The 15203-nt window shown below is 52.5% G+C and overlaps 1 protein-coding gene across 1 annotated transcript in view; it reads right to left on the bottom strand.

Moving 5' to 3' along the window:
• Positions 1 to 15203, bottom strand: part of sms (spermine synthase) — a 190616-nt gene that overhangs the window by 163815 nt on the left and 11598 nt on the right. Inside the window, exon 3 of the mRNA XM_038802847.1 lies at positions 13956 to 14049. Within this exon, the coding sequence (XP_038658775.1) occupies positions 13956 to 14049 (94 nt within the window). The remainder of the gene's footprint in view (positions 1 to 13955; positions 14050 to 15203) is intronic.

The raw sequence follows: 15203 nt of genomic DNA, 5'->3' as shown, positions 1-15203 counted from the left end.
ACCATCAAGTCCTGGTAAATCCGAACTCAAGCACCATCCCACTGCACCTTCTGCTTCTGCATCACCCAGCTTGACACCCTCTCCTTCACGTGGTATTTATGGAAGCAGATAATTTCTGCTCTTGGTGGCTCATTTATTTTGGGCTTTGGCCTCAACGACCGATGAGCTCAGTCCAGCTCAAACCGGGAGGAGTTCTCGCCCTCTCCCATCAACTCTGCCAGCATCTCAGCAAAGTACTGTTGGCCTCGGGCCCTCTGCCCCTTCGGGCAAGCCCGCAATTCTCAGATTGTGCCGCCTCGAGCAGTTCTCCAAAACTCCACAGCCATCACCTCAGTCATCTTTTCCACAATAAGAAGTCTTACAACACCAGGCGAGACCATGCAGACGCTGCGACAACGAATTAATTGACATCGTGCGACAATCGCCAGGCAGGAATGTCCCCTTCCAGTCGGGGAACACGTCTGCAGTCAAGGGCATTCAGCCTCTGATCTTCGGGTAAGCGTTCTCCAAGGCGGCCATCAGGACGCACGACAACGCAGAATCACCGAGCAGAAACTTACAGCCAAGTTCCGCACACGCGAGTGCGGCCTCAACCGGGACCTGGGATTCATGAGGCATGGACACAGTGAAAGAGCAGTGGGGACACAGGGTAAAGAGCACGAGGAGAGCGGTGGGGACACAGGGTAAAGAGCACGAGGAGAGCGGTGGGGACACAGGGTAAGGAGCGCGAGGAGAGCGGTGGGGACACAGGATAAAGAGCACGAGGAGAGCAGTGGGGACACAGGGTAAAGAGCGCGAGGAGAATGGTGGGGACACAGGGTAAAGAGCGCGAGAAGAGCGGTGGGGACACAGGGTAAAGAGCGCGAGAAGAGCGGTGAGGACCAAGTGAAAGCGCAAGGAGAGCTGCGAGGATACAGGGTAAAGAGCGCGTGGAGAGCGGCGAGGATACAGGGTAAAGAGCGCGAGGAGAGCGGCGGGGACACAGGGTAAGGAGCGCGAGGAGAGCGGCGGGGACACAGTGAAAGAGCGCGAGGAGAGCGGTGGGGACAGGGTAAAAAGCACGAGGAGCGCGTCAGGGACACGGTAAAGCGCGCGAGGAGAGCGACGGTGACGCAGTGAAAAAGCGCGAGAGCGGCAGGGACACAGTGAAAGAGCGCGAGGAGCTTGGTGTGGACACAGGGTAAAGAGCGCGAGGACACAGTAAAGAGCGCGAGGAGAGCGGCAGGGATACAGGGTAAAGAGCGCGAGGAGCAGCGAGGACACAGAGTAAAGAGCATGAGGAGAGCTGTGGGGACACAGGGTAAAGAGCGCGAAGAGAGTGGCAGGGACAGAGGATACAAGTGCGCTAGTGTCACACGGGAACCTGCCTTTACAGGAACCCCAGGAGCAGCCGGGAATTGCGGAAGCAGTGTCCAGAGGGCGGAGCCTAGCGACCGGTTCATAGACCAGAATCTCAACTACATTCTATTAAGGTAAGAGTTGTTTGGGTTTTCTTTAAGGGTTTAATGAGTATTTAATCTTTAATTTAATTTCCCTTTTAAATCTAATTGGGAATTCAGATCAGAGGGGATGGAAGTTAAGGCAGTTGCATGCTCTTCCTGTAAGATATGAGAAGTAAGGAATACCGCAAGTGTCCCACTGACTAGACCTGCGGGAAGTGCACCCAATTCCAGCTCCTCTGAGACTGCGTTAGAGAACTGGCGCTGGATGAGCTTCAGATCATCCAGGAGGCAAAGGGGGTGATAAAGAGTTATAGGGAAGTAGCCACACCTAAGGTTCAGGAAAAGTGCAGCTGAGTTAGTCAGGGGAAGGAAAGGCATCAGGTAGACAGTGCAGGGATCCCCAGTGGCCTTTCCCTTCAAAACAAGTAAACCAGTTTGGATGCTGTTGGCGGGGGGAGAACCTAGCAGGGAAAGGCATAGCAGCCAGGTCTCTGGCGCTGAGCCTGGTTCCGTGGATCAGACAGGAAGGGGGAGAACAGAAAATCAATAGTGATAGGAGACTCAATGGTTAGGGGAACAGATAGGAGATTCTGTGGTCATGAACAAGACTCCCGGAAGGTATGTTGCCTCCCAGGGGTCAGGGATGTCCTGGATCGATTCTAGAGGATTCTGAAGGGAGAGGGTGGAGCAACCAGAAGTCGTGGTGCATATCGGCACCAACGACATAGCTAAGAAAAGGAATGAGGATCTAAAAAGTGATTTTAGGGAGCTAGGTTGGAAGCTAAAGAGCAGGACGAGCAGTGTAGCAATCTCAGGATTGCTACCGTGCCACATGCTAGTGAGGCAAGGAACAGAGAGCGAGTGCAGCTGAACACGTGGCTACAGGGCTGGTGCAGGAGGGAAGGCTTCAAATACGTGGATCAGTGGGCTATCTTCTGGGGAAGGTGGGACCTGTACATGAAGGACGGATTGCACCTAAACTGGAGGGGCACCAATATCCTGGTGGGAGGTTTGCTGGAGCTCTTCGGCTGGGTTTGAACAAGTTTGGCAGTGGGATGGGAACCAGAGCTACGGTTCAGAGGATAGAGTAGCTGTTGAACAGGCAGAAATTGTATGCAGCAAGTCTGTGAGGAAGGATAGACAGTTGGTAGGGCAATGGTGCACTCAGTTGAATGGTTTAAAGTGTGTCTGGTTCAATGCAAGGAGTGTCAGGAATAAGGGAGATGAACTTAGAGCATGGATCAGTACTTGGAACTACGATGTTGTGGCCATTACGGAGACATGGATTTCACAGGGGCAGGAATGGTTGTTAAATGTTCCGGGGTTTAGATGTTTTAAGAATAGGCAGGGAGGCAAAAGAGGAGGGGGAGTGGCACTGTTATTTAGGGAGTTCATCACAGCTGCAGAAAAGGAGGTAGTTGAGGAGGGTTTGTGTACTGAGTCAGTATGGGTGGAAGTCAGAAATAAGAAATGAGCAGTCACTTTATTGGGAGTTTTCTGTAGACCCCCCAATAGCAGCAGAGAGATAGAGGAACAGATTGTGCGGATAGATCTTGGAAAAGTGCAGAAGTAACAGAGTTGTTGTCATGGGTGACTTCAACTTCCTCAATTGACTGGAACCTCCTTATTTAGATGGAGCAGATTTTATCAGGTGTCCCCAGAAAGGATTCCTGACTCAATGTGTAGCTAGGCCGACTAGGGAGGGAAGCCATATTGGATTTGGTGTTTAGCAACGAACCAGGGCGGGTGTCAGATGTCTCGGTGGGAGAGCATTTAGGTGACAGTGACCAAAACTCCTTGACCTTTACCATAGTCATGGAGAGGGATAGGAACAGAAAGTACGGGAAGATATTTAATTGGGGGAAAGGAAATTATACTGCTATTAGGAGCCAAGAAGCATAAATTGGTAACAGATGTTCTCAGGGAAATGCACAACAGTAATGTGGGGGTTGATTGAGGAGCACTTGCTGAAAGTGCTGCATAGTTTTGTCCCACTTAGACAAGGAAGGAATGGTGAGGTGAGGAAGGAGGAAGTTTACGTAAGGTTGAGGAAGCAAGAATCTGGCACGGCTCTAGAGGGTTACAAGGTAGCCAGGAAGGAACTCAAAAATGGCAGCAAGGTGGCGCAGTGGTTAGCATTCCTGCCTCACGGCACTGAGGTTCCAAGTTTGATCCTGGCTCTGGGTCACTGTCCGTGTGGAGTTTGCACATTCTCCCAGTGTTTGCGTGGGTATCGCACCAACAACCCAAAGATGTGCAGGGTAGGTGGATTGGCCACGCTAAATTGCCCTTTAATTTAAAAAAATGAATTGGGTACACTAAATTTATAAAAAAAAGAGAACTCAAAAATGGACTTGAGAGCTGCAAGGGGGCATGAAAAAGCGCTGCCGGGAAGGATTAGGGAAAATCCCACGGCGTTCTACACTTATGTGGGAAATAAGAGGATGATCAGACTGAGAGTAGGGCCGATCAGGGACAGTGGAGGGACCATGTGCCGAAGTGTCTGAGGACACTGGGGAGGACCTAAATGAATATTTTGCTTCAATATTCACGAGAGATAGGGACCTTGTTGCTCATGAGAACAGCATGAACTAGGTTAATAGGCTCAAACAGGTTGATATTATGAAGGATGACGTGCTGGAAATTTTGAAAAGCATCAGGAAAGATGCTTGGGCCTTGGGCCAGACGGGATATACCCAACGTTACTACGGGAAGCAAGAGAGGAGATTGTTTCGCCATTGGCGATAATCTTTGCGTCCTCACTCTCCACTGGAGTAGTACCGGATAATTAGAGGGAGGCGAATATTGTTCCCCTGTTCAATAAAGGGAATAGGGAAATCCCTGGGAATTACAGACCAATCAGTCTTATGTCTGTGGTGAGCAAAATTTTTGGAAAGGATTCAGAGAGATAGGATTTATTTTTTTAAATAAGTTTTATTAAAATTTTCAACAAATTTTAACCAACAACACGGAAGCAAAGAGAGAAAACCAGTAAACACCCCCCAAATACAGAAACAATAAATTAACAAAAATAATAATTAAATATCATGGAAACAAATACACATACCCAGTAAAGAACCCCCCCGCCCAGCCCGGTTGCTGCTGAAATTGACCACCCGCTAATGCTCCGCCAGGAAGTCTAGAAACGGCTGCCACCGCCAGAAGAACCCTTGCACCGACCCCCTTAGGGCAAACTTGACCCTCTCCAGTTTGATAAACCCAGCCGTATCGTTGATCCAGGATTCCACGCTCGGGGGCCTCACATCCCTCCACTGTAAAAGAATCCTGCGCCGGCGGCTACCAGGGACGCAAAGGCCAGAATACTGGCCTCTTTCGCCTCCTGCACTCCCGGCTCCGCTGCCACCCCAAATATTGGGAGCCCCCAACCCGGCTACACCTTGGAACCAATCACCCTTGACAATGTCTCCGCGACGCCCCTCCAAAAGCCCTCCAGCGCAGGGCACACCCAAAACATGTGGGTGTGGTTTGCCGGGCTCCCCGAACACCTGACACACCTGTCCTCTCCCCCAAAGAACCAGTTCAGCCTTGTCCAACTCATATGCGCCCTATGCAGCACCTTTAGTTGAATCAAACTAAGCCTCGCGCAGGAGGAATTCACCCTCCCGAGGGCATCCACCCACGTTCCCTCATCAATCTCCTCTCCCAGCTCCTCCTCCCACTTATACTTCAGCTCGTCCACCGAGGCCTCCTCCCCTTCCTGCATCACTTGGTAGACTGCCACGGTCCTCCCCTCACCGACCCACGTCCCTGAGAGCACACTGTCCTGAACCCCCCTTGGCGGCAACAGTGGAAACTCCACCACCTGCCACCTAACAAATGCCCTTATCTGCATGTACCTAAAGGTGTTCCCTGGGGGGAGGCCCAACCTTCCCTCCAACTCCTCCAAGGTCGCAAACTTCCCATCGAGAAAGAAGTCCCCCATCCGCCTGATACCTGCCCTTGCCAGCTCAAAACCCTCCGTCCATCCTCCCTGGTACAAACCGGTGGTTCCCCCGTATCGGGGACTAAATTGAAGCCTTCACCTCCCCCCATGCTGCCTCCACCGCCCTAGATTTTGAGGGTAGCCACCACCACCGGACTCGTAGTGTACCTTGTTGGGGGGAGCGGCAACGGCGCCGTCACCAGCGCCTCCAGGCTCATGCCCACACAGGACGCCACCTCCATCCTTTTCCAAGCCGCCTCCTCCATCTCCCACCTATGTATCATCACCACATTGGCGGCCCAGTAGTACCCCCACAGGTTGGGCAACGCCAACTCCCCCACATCCCTACTTCGCTCCAGGAACATCCTCCTCACCCTCGGGGTCTTCTGCGCCCACACAAACCCCATAATACTCCTATTGACCCTCCTGAAGAAAGCCTTCGGAATCATGATAGGCAGGCACTGGAAGAGGAACAAGAACCTCGGGAGCACCGTCATTTTGACAAACTGGACCCTGCCCGCAAGGGAGAGTGGCAACACATCCCACCTCCTAAACTCCTCCTCCATCTGCTCCACCAGCTTCGTAAAGTTGAGCCTGTGCAGGGTCCCCCAGCTCCTGGCTATCTGGGCCCCCAGGTACCTGAAACTCCTCTCGGCCCTTTTCAGCAGGGAGTTCCCCAATCCCTCTCTCCTGGTCCCCAGGATGCACCACGAACAGCTCACTCTTCCCCACATTGAGCTTATACCCGGAGAAGCCCCCGAACTCCTCAAGCGTCCTCATCATCTCCAGCATCCCCCCACAGGGTCTGCCACGTACAACAATAAATCATCCGCGTATAACAACAGCCGATGCTCCTCCCCCCCGCACTATCCCCCACTATCCAAAGCCGAACCTTTTCAAAACCTCCCAAAGAAATCCCCACTTCAACTTATCGAAGGCCTTCTCCGCGTCCATCGACGCCACTAACTCCGCCTCCCCATCCACCGCCGGCATCATTATGACATTGAGAAGCCTCCGTACACTGACGTTCAACTGCCTTCCCTTCACGAAACCCATCTGATCCTCGTGTATGTCCTGCGGCACCACGTCCTCCACTTCCATTTTGGAAGATCTAATTCAAGAGCAGACTATACGTTCAATGGAAGAGTCCTGGGGAAAATTGATGTACAGAGAGATCTGGGAGTTCAGGTCCATTGTACCCTGAAGGTGGCAACGCAGGTCGATAGAGTGTTCAAGAAGGCATACAGCATGCTTGCCTTCATCGGACGGGGTACTGAGTACAAGAGTCAGCAGGTCACGTTACAGTTCTATCGGACTTTGGTTAGGCCACATTTGGAATATTGCGTGCAGTTCTGGTCGCCACATTACCAGAAGGATGTGGATGTTTTAGAGAGGGTGCAGAGGAGGTTCAACAGGATGTTGCCTGGTATGGAGGGTGCTAGCTATGAAGAAAGGTTGAGTAGATTAGGATTGTTTTCGTTGGAAAGACGGAGGTTGAGGGGGGACCTGATTGAGGTCTACAGAATCATGAGAGGTATGGACAGGGTGGATAGCAACACGTTTTTTCCAAGAGTGGGGGTATCAATTACAAGGGGTCACGATTTCAAGGTGAGAGGAGGAAAGTTTAAGGGAGATGTGCGTGGAAAGTTTTTTTACGCAGAGGGTGGTGGGTGCCTGGAACGCTTTGCCAGCGGAGGTGGTAGAGGCGGGCGCGATAGCATCATTTAAGATGCATCTGGACAGATATATGAACGGGCGGGGAACAGAGGGAAGTAGACCTTGTAAAATAGGAGTCAGGTTTAGATAAAGGATCTGGATCGGCGCAGGCTGGGAGGGCCAAAGGGCCTGTTCCTGTGCTGTAATTTTCTTTGTTCTCCTGGCCAAGACCTTTGCTAGCAGCTTCGCGTCCACGTTAAGGGAGTCGTTCTCCCGCTCCAGAATCAATGAGATCGGCGCCCTAGACATCGTCGGGGGCAAAGCCCCCCCCCTTCCCTCGCCTCATTAAAGGTCCTTACTAGCTGCGGGCCCAGCAGGTCTGAAAACCTCAGAATTCAACTGGGAACCCATCGGGCCCCGGTGCCTTCCCCGACTGCATGCTCCCCATCGCGATAACCAGCTCCTCCTGCCCAACTGGTGCCCCCAACACCCCCCCCCCCCCAACCTGCTCCTCCCCCACTCTCGGAAACCTTAGCTTGCAGTCAGCAACCCGGAAAGCAGTCAATTCCTCCCTCCTCCACTGGGGACACTGACCGGTATAGTTCCTCATAAAAGGTCCTGAACACTCCGTTAATGCCCCTCCCACTCCACACCAGACTTCCTCCTCCATCCTTAATTCCCCGTCTCCCTAGCCGCCTCCCGCTTCCGGAGCTGATGCGCCAGCATCCAACTCGCCTTTTCCCCGTATTCGTATACCGCCCCCTGTGCCCTCCTCCACTGCGCCTCCGCCTTCTTGGTGGTCAATATATCAAACTCCGCTTGGAGGCTACGAAGCTTCCTCAACAGTCTCTCCCCCTCCCTTTTCTCCCCCCTCTCCCTATGCGCCCTGATGGAAATCAGCTCCTCCCTAACCACCGCCTTCAGCGCCTCCCAGACCACCCCCACCTGCACCTCCCCGTTATCATTAATTTCTAGGTACTCCTCTATACACCTCCGGACCCGCCCACACACCTCCTCATCCGACAGCAGCCCCACCTGACCTCCACATCGGGCATTTTTCCCTCCCCTCTCCCAGCTCTAGATCCACCCAATGCGGGGCGTGGTCTGAAATAGCGATCGCCGAATAAACCGCACCTTCCACCCTCAGAATCAACGCCCTGCTCAGAACAAAAAAGTTAATCCGGGAGTAAACCTTGTGGACATGGGAGAAGTACAAAAATTCCCTCGCCCCCGGCCTCATGCATCTCTAGGAGACCACCCCTCCCATCTGGTCCATGAACCCCCTCCGCACTTTGGCCACCGCCGGCCTCTTACCCGTCTTGGGTAAGCGATCCAGTGCTGGGTCCAGCACTGTGTTAAAATCCCCTCCCATTGGCGGCTATGCGGAGCTAAGCCGCACGTTCGGCAGCTCCCGCCAGGAAGGGACTTTTGGGATCTTTTAAGGGCCCCCAGCGGTACTTGCTCGACGGTTCCCGACGTGGAAAGGTGTCTGCCGCGGATCCCCAGTGGTCTATGGTCTTGACCAGGAGCGGGGCCAGCAGAATAGCGGTGGCAGCGCCTAAGAAAAAGCGGGGGAAGAGAATCAAGATGGCGGCCGGCGGAGGCCTCGAGGAATGGAGGCAGTGGGCGCAGGAGCAGCAGGAGACTCTCCAGCGCTGTTTTCAGGAGCTCAAAGTGGAGCTGCTGGACTCGCTGAAGGCGAATACGGACAAGCTGCTGGCGACGCAGACAGCCCAGGGGTGGAGATCCGGGAGCTCCGACAACAAGCCACCGAAAGAGAGGATGAGGCCGCGGCCCTCACGGTAAAGGTGGAGATGCACGAGGCGCTCCACAAGAAGTGGCAGGAGTGGTTCGAGGAGATGGAGAACCGATCGAGGCGGAAAAATTTGTGGATCCTGGGCCTCACGGAGGGGCTGGAAGGGTCAGACCTGGGGGCCTATGTGGTCGTTTTGTTGACCTTGCTGATGGGAGCTGGGTCCTTCCAGGGGCCCCTGGAGCTGGAGGGGGCCCACAGAATACTGGCCAGGAGGCCCAAACCGAATGAACGCCACAGGCGGTGCTGGTACGGTTCCACCGGTTCGTTGAACGAGAGTGCGTGCTTAGGTGGGCCAAGAAGGAGCAGAGCAGCAAGTGGGAGAACACGGTAGTGCGGATCTACCAGGACTGGAGTGCGGAGGTGGCCAAGCAGAGGGCCAGGTACAACCGGACGAAGACGGTGCTCCACAGAAAGTGTGAGAAGTTTGGCATGTTACAGCCGGCACGTCTGTGGGTCACCTACAAGGACCGGCACTTTTATTTAGAGTCCCCGGAGGAGGTGTGGGCCTTTGTGCAAGCAGAGAAGTTAGACTCTGACTGAGGGTCGGGGGTTTGTAAAGAACTGTGTTAATTTTTGGTGGGAAGGGTCTCTGTTTCATGCTGTTTTAAGCTGGTTGTGTGTTGTTTCTAGGGTGGGTGGGGTGCTGTCTTTTTTCCGGGGGCGGGGTCGGGCAGAGGGAAAGCGCGGGCTTTTCTTCTGTTTCCCGCGCTGAGGGTGGATGGGGGCGGGGTCGGAGCTGAGAAGCGCGGGCTTTTTTCCCGCGCAAGAGCGGCAGGGGGAGGAGGAGGGTCTGCTGATGGGTCTGGGGGAGGAGGAGTAGCCCCACATTGGGAGGGGTAGGAGTTGTGGCGGGAGCTGCCGGGGTCAGCAGAAGTTAGCTGGCTCACGGGAGTGCTATGGTGGGAGTATCGCGGCTGGGAGGGGTCCCAGCCCGGGGGGGGGGGGTTTGCCGCCGTGGGGATCGGGCAGAGCGAGGGGCGCTGGCCTGGGGCGGGCAGGGGACGGGTTATGGCTAGTCGGCAGGGGTGGGGGGCAGGGAGCCCTCTGATCCAGCTGATAACTTGGAATGTGAGGGGGCTGAATGGGCCGGTCAAACGGGCCCAGGTGTTTACGCACCTGAAGGGGCTGATGGCGGACGTGGCTATGCTCCAGGAGACGCACCTGAAGGTGGCAGACCAGGTTAGACTGAGGAAGGGCTGGGTAGACCAGGTGTTTCATTCGGGGCTGGATGCAAAAACTCGGGGGGTGGCGATTCTGATGGGAAAAAGGGTATCGTTTGAGGCGCCAAAGGTGGTGGCTGGCTGACAGTGAAGGGAGGTATGTGATGGTGAGCGGCAAGTTGCAAGTGGAGCGGGGTGGTGCTGGTGAATGTCTATGGCCAAAATTGGGACGATGCGGGGTTTATGCGGTGCATGTTGGGCCACATTCCAGATCTAGAGACGGGGGGCTTGATACTGAGGGGGGGGGGGGCGGGGAAAGAGAGAGAGAGAGAGAGAGAGAGAGAGAGAGAGAGAGAGAGAGAGAGAGAGAGAGAGAGAGAGAGAGAGAGAGAGAGAGAGAGAGAGAGACAGAGACTTTAACACGGTGCTGGATCCCCCATTCGATCGATGTCGGGCAGGAGGCCCGCAGCGGCTAAGGTGTTGAGGGGGTTTATGGACCAGATGGAAGGGGTGGATCCGTGGAGGTTCGCGAGGCCGAGGGCCAGGGAGTATTCATTTTTTTCCCACGTGCATCAAGGCTATTCCCGGATCGATTTTTTTGTCCTGAGCAGGGGGCTGATTTCGAGGGTGGAGGATGCCGAGTATTCGGCCATAGTCATTTCGGACCACGGCCCGCACTGGGTAGACCTTGGGCTGGGGGAGGAGAGGGACCAGTGCCCGCTCTGGCACCTGGAGACGTGGGACTGCTGGCGGATGAGAAGGTGGGCGGGCGGGTTCGGGGGTGTACCAAGAGGTACTTAGAGGCCAATGATAATGGGGAGGTCCGGGTGGGGACGGTTTGGGAAGCATTGAAGGCGGTGGTTAGAGGGGAGTTGATTTCCATCCGAGCCCATAGAGAGAGAGGAGAGCAAAGAGAGAGGGAGAGGTTGGTGGGGGAGATGGTGAAGGTGGACAGGAGATACGCGGAGGCTCTGGAGGAGGGATTGCTGGGGGAGCGGCGTAATCTTCAGGCCAAGTTTGACTTACTGACCACCAGAAAGGCGGAAGCTCAGTGGAGGAAGGCACAGGGAGCGGTGTACGAATATGGGGAGAAGGCGAGTACGATGCTGGCACCTCAGCTCCATAAGCGGGACGCGGCCAGGGAGGTTGGTGGATTGAAGGATAGGGGAGGAAATGTGGTGCGAAGGGGGGGTATACCAGGCAACATCCTGGTGAACCTCCTCTGCACCCTCTCCAAAGCATCCACATCCTTCTGGTAATGTGGCGACCAGAACTGCACGCAGTATTCCAAATGTGGGCTAACCAAAGTCCTATACAACTGTAACATGACCTGCCGACTCTTGTACTCAATACCCCGTCCGATGAAGGTAAGCATGCTATATGCCTTCTTGACCACTCTATCGACCTGCGTTGCCACCTTCATAGTACAAGAGGTACAGGGAGGTAAGTTTTCCTGTGCTGGCTGACATCTCTTGCCCTGGTGCTGCCAAAAGATTTGTGTGCGACGTTAAAGAGAAAATGTAAAGCAAGTAACTATTCTGGTACTCCACTGCCAAAGAAACGTCAGCCTGTGTCCCGGGCTGCTTCGGTTATTCTCACTTCCCAAGTGTGTTGGTCTAATGGCCATTGCTCAGACCCATGGTGGCCTTTTGCAAAAGGGACCTGGTCATGTACCAGTTGGAGTTTTCTCAGGTTAATAGGATCTCCAAGGAGGTCTACACTCCCTTCCCACCCCATCTCCTATTTCAAGCTAAACTCCCAGAAAGAAATTTTTCCAATTCCTGTTACGATCCTTTTTGGGGAGAAAAGCCCATTGCAAAGGACGAAAAACAAAACGTGAATCAGAAATGCAAGCAGATGTTAAAATTGCACGGGTTAACGTGAAAATAGTGAGGAGCAGCACCTCAAGGCAGCACAAGACAATGGAAGCTTCTCATTTGAGTTAATACAGTCAGTGTTCACCTCTGGGAATTATAAAGCTGTGATTTCAACTTCTGTAAGGATGTGTCCAAAATCAGAAAACAAATCATTTTTATGAAGCCCACAGGGACAGCAGGAGGTGAAGGTGCATCTCACTTTTGAACTTACTCCCCCCAGAAGCATTAGAAAGAACAAGTGCAGAGCTTTTATCTATGTCGAGGAAAGTCTTGTCCTGCTTAACTAACTGAACCTCTGACACAATCAAATCGTCTCTCGGCTCTCTGGAGGCGAACTTCTAAAATTAGGCAACAACCCAGGTTTTATAGATGTGTTTCCCAGATTGACTTACCCCGCCAAGACGGGACTTGAATTTTCTTCAGCATTTAACATTACAGCTTCAGTGATGTTAGCAACAGTAACGGATTACCATTGATGCGTAATCACATAAATGCTGCTTGTTCAAAAAAAATCCCAAAATTACTCCAAAAGAAAGTGTGTGCCTGGTGGCTGTCCTCCTTTCAGTCCCTGCTTTCCCACCCTCTGTTGCCAGTCCTGCACTCCAAAACATTCCAGCAGCAGACTGGAGCACACTTCCAAGCTTCCCACTGTTGGGAACCACTGCAACGAGACATCGACATTTAAGTCATGATTTACCCTGCAGACTGAATGCTGTGCATTCTCGGCTGATGTGCGCAGAACACCGCAACCCTTTTGACACCCACCTGCAGGTCACGACCCGCACTTGGAAAAACCCTGGTGTATTGGATCCTCTACTTTATTAATTGTGCAATAGCAAGGTAGTTATAGAACAGCACATTACAGGCCCTTCGGCCCACGATGTGCCAAACACTGATCCTAATCTAACATCAACCTAACCTGCACGCCTTCAATTTACTGCTGTCCATATGCCTGTCCAAGTGTTGCTTAAATGTCCCTAATGACTCTGACTCCATCACCTCTGCTGGCAGTGCATTCCACACACCCACCATTCTCTGTGTTGAGAATCTACCTCTGACATCTCCCCTGTACCTTCCTCCAATCACCTTAAAATTATGTCCGCTCGTGGGGCACGGTGGCGCAGTAGATAGCACTGCTTCCTCACGGCGCCGAGGTGCCAGGTTCGATTCCGGCTCTGGGTCACTGTCCGTGTGGAGTTTGCACATTCTCCCCGTGTTGCGTGGGTTTCTCCCCCACAACCCAAAGATGTGCAGGCTAGGTGGATTGGCCACGTTAAATTGCCCCTTAATTGGAAAAAATGAATTGGGTACTCTAAATTTTTTTTTAAAGGAACAATACCGAACTAATGGACATCCCGGGCAGAACAAGGTCCAATCTGTTCCCTTATGGATCCTGACTATAGTAATAATAATCTTCATTGTCATAAGTAGGCTTACATTAACACTGCAATGAAGGTACTGTGAAAATCCCCTAGTCGCCACACTCTGGCGCCTGTTCGGGTACAGTGAGAGAGAATTCAGAATGTCAGAATGTCCAATTCATCTAACAAGCACATCTTTCAGGACTGGTGGGAAGAAATCGGAGCACACAGACACAGGGAGAACGTGCAGACTCCTCACCGACAGTGACCCAAGCCGGGAATTGAACCTGGGACTCTGGCAGTGTGAAGCAACAGGACGAACCACTGTGCTACCATGCCGCCCATCTTGAATTCCAGACACAATCCCTGGGCTCCTCAACCTCAGAACCTTCGACAGTTATCTACTGTGCACTGCCTCAATGCCCGGGGATTTGAGCTGTCAGTGACTAAAATGGTCCATCTTACTCCAGGTTGTGACTGCACCAATGCCTTGTGCACCTATTCTTTCCCATCCCCCCTCTGTAAGGTAATCATAAAGCAAGCCACAGCAAAACACTGAACACAACAAAAGATGGTGGAAGGCACTTGATGAACCCTGGTCTTTTTTCGGTCAGCAATTCCTACATTCTTATGCACATCACAAAAATATGGCAGGTTCATTGAAAAATAAAATAATGTGATAAAGGTGTACAATAATTACCGTTTCAATTGCTGCTCGTCCTTTGTTATCAGCTTCATAGCTATGGATGTCAAACGTCAGCAGCTTATCCGTATACATTCTGAGAGTGGCAAAACTGCAAGGAAAAAATCATTAGAGTGTAAAAATTATGTTTGTGCAACTTGGACCCTGGCTTATCTTTTCTGTGGGTCAATGCCGAGAGGATGTTTTCCCTTGTGGAGAAATCAAGAACTGGGGAGCTTAGTTTATAAAGAAGGAGTCTCCCAGTTGAGACAAAGATGGAGAGGAATTTCTTCTCTCAGAGGATTATTAATCTTTGGAATTATCTACCCCAGACATCAGTGAAGGCTGAATCATTGTGTAAGTTAGCCTTGAATAGATTCAGAATGTTGATCAGAATGCAAGGAAGTCGAGGGTTATGAGGGCAGTCAGGAAAGTGGAGTTGAGGCCACAATTAAGTCAGCCATGATCTTACTGAATAGTGGAGCAGGCTCGAGCAGCTGATTGGACTACTCCTGCTCCTATTCTTACAATCCTATGCTTTATGAAGAAACCAGAGTGCTGGATTTCCCACTTCCAGTCCTTTGGCACAATTTCCATTTCCAAAGACCTTTGGAAAATGAGTTTCTCAGATCATGTTGGACGTCACCTTTAAAAAGTGGAGACAGGGCGTGAGGGCGCTGATTATTCGGGACTTCTATATGGAAGGTAGATTAGCGACATTGTAGAGGAGCTGACAGAAAAACTGCAATTACCCTACAGGAATGAACTGCGAGACCTTCAGGTAAAGAACTTTCTTCGCAAGGAGACGACATCACACCCATGGACCCAGAGACATTCAATGTTAGAGGAACTATTGGATGCAGGCAATCTGGGAGAAGTGGGGGAAAAACCGGGGCCCTGAATGGACGAATACTGGAAAGGGCACGCTCCACACTGGATGGGACTCGGGAAAAATGGGAGGAAGAACTAGGGTGGGGACTCTGGAGTGTAACACTGAAAAGGGGCAACACGGTAGCACAGTGGTTAGCACAGTTGCTTCACAGCTCCAGGTCCCAGGTTCAACTCCCGGCTTAGGTCACTGTCTGTGCGGAGTCTGCACGTTCTCTCGCACGCGAGTGCGTGCGTGGGTTTCGTCCGGATGCTCCGGTTTCCTCGCCCAGTCCAAAGATGTGCAAGTTAGGTGGATTGCCATACAAAAATACGGGTTACGAGGATAGGGTAGAGGTGTGGACTTCAGTAGAGTTCTCTTTCCAAGGGCCAGAGAAG

The sequence above is a fragment of the Scyliorhinus canicula genome, chromosome 7, assembly GCF_902713615.1.
Source record: "Scyliorhinus canicula chromosome 7, sScyCan1.1, whole genome shotgun sequence".
In the NCBI taxonomy this organism is placed as follows: Eukaryota; Metazoa; Chordata; class Chondrichthyes; order Carcharhiniformes; family Scyliorhinidae; genus Scyliorhinus; species Scyliorhinus canicula.
Note: the sequence above shows the minus strand (reverse complement) of the source record. Positions and strands in the feature narration are given on the sequence as shown.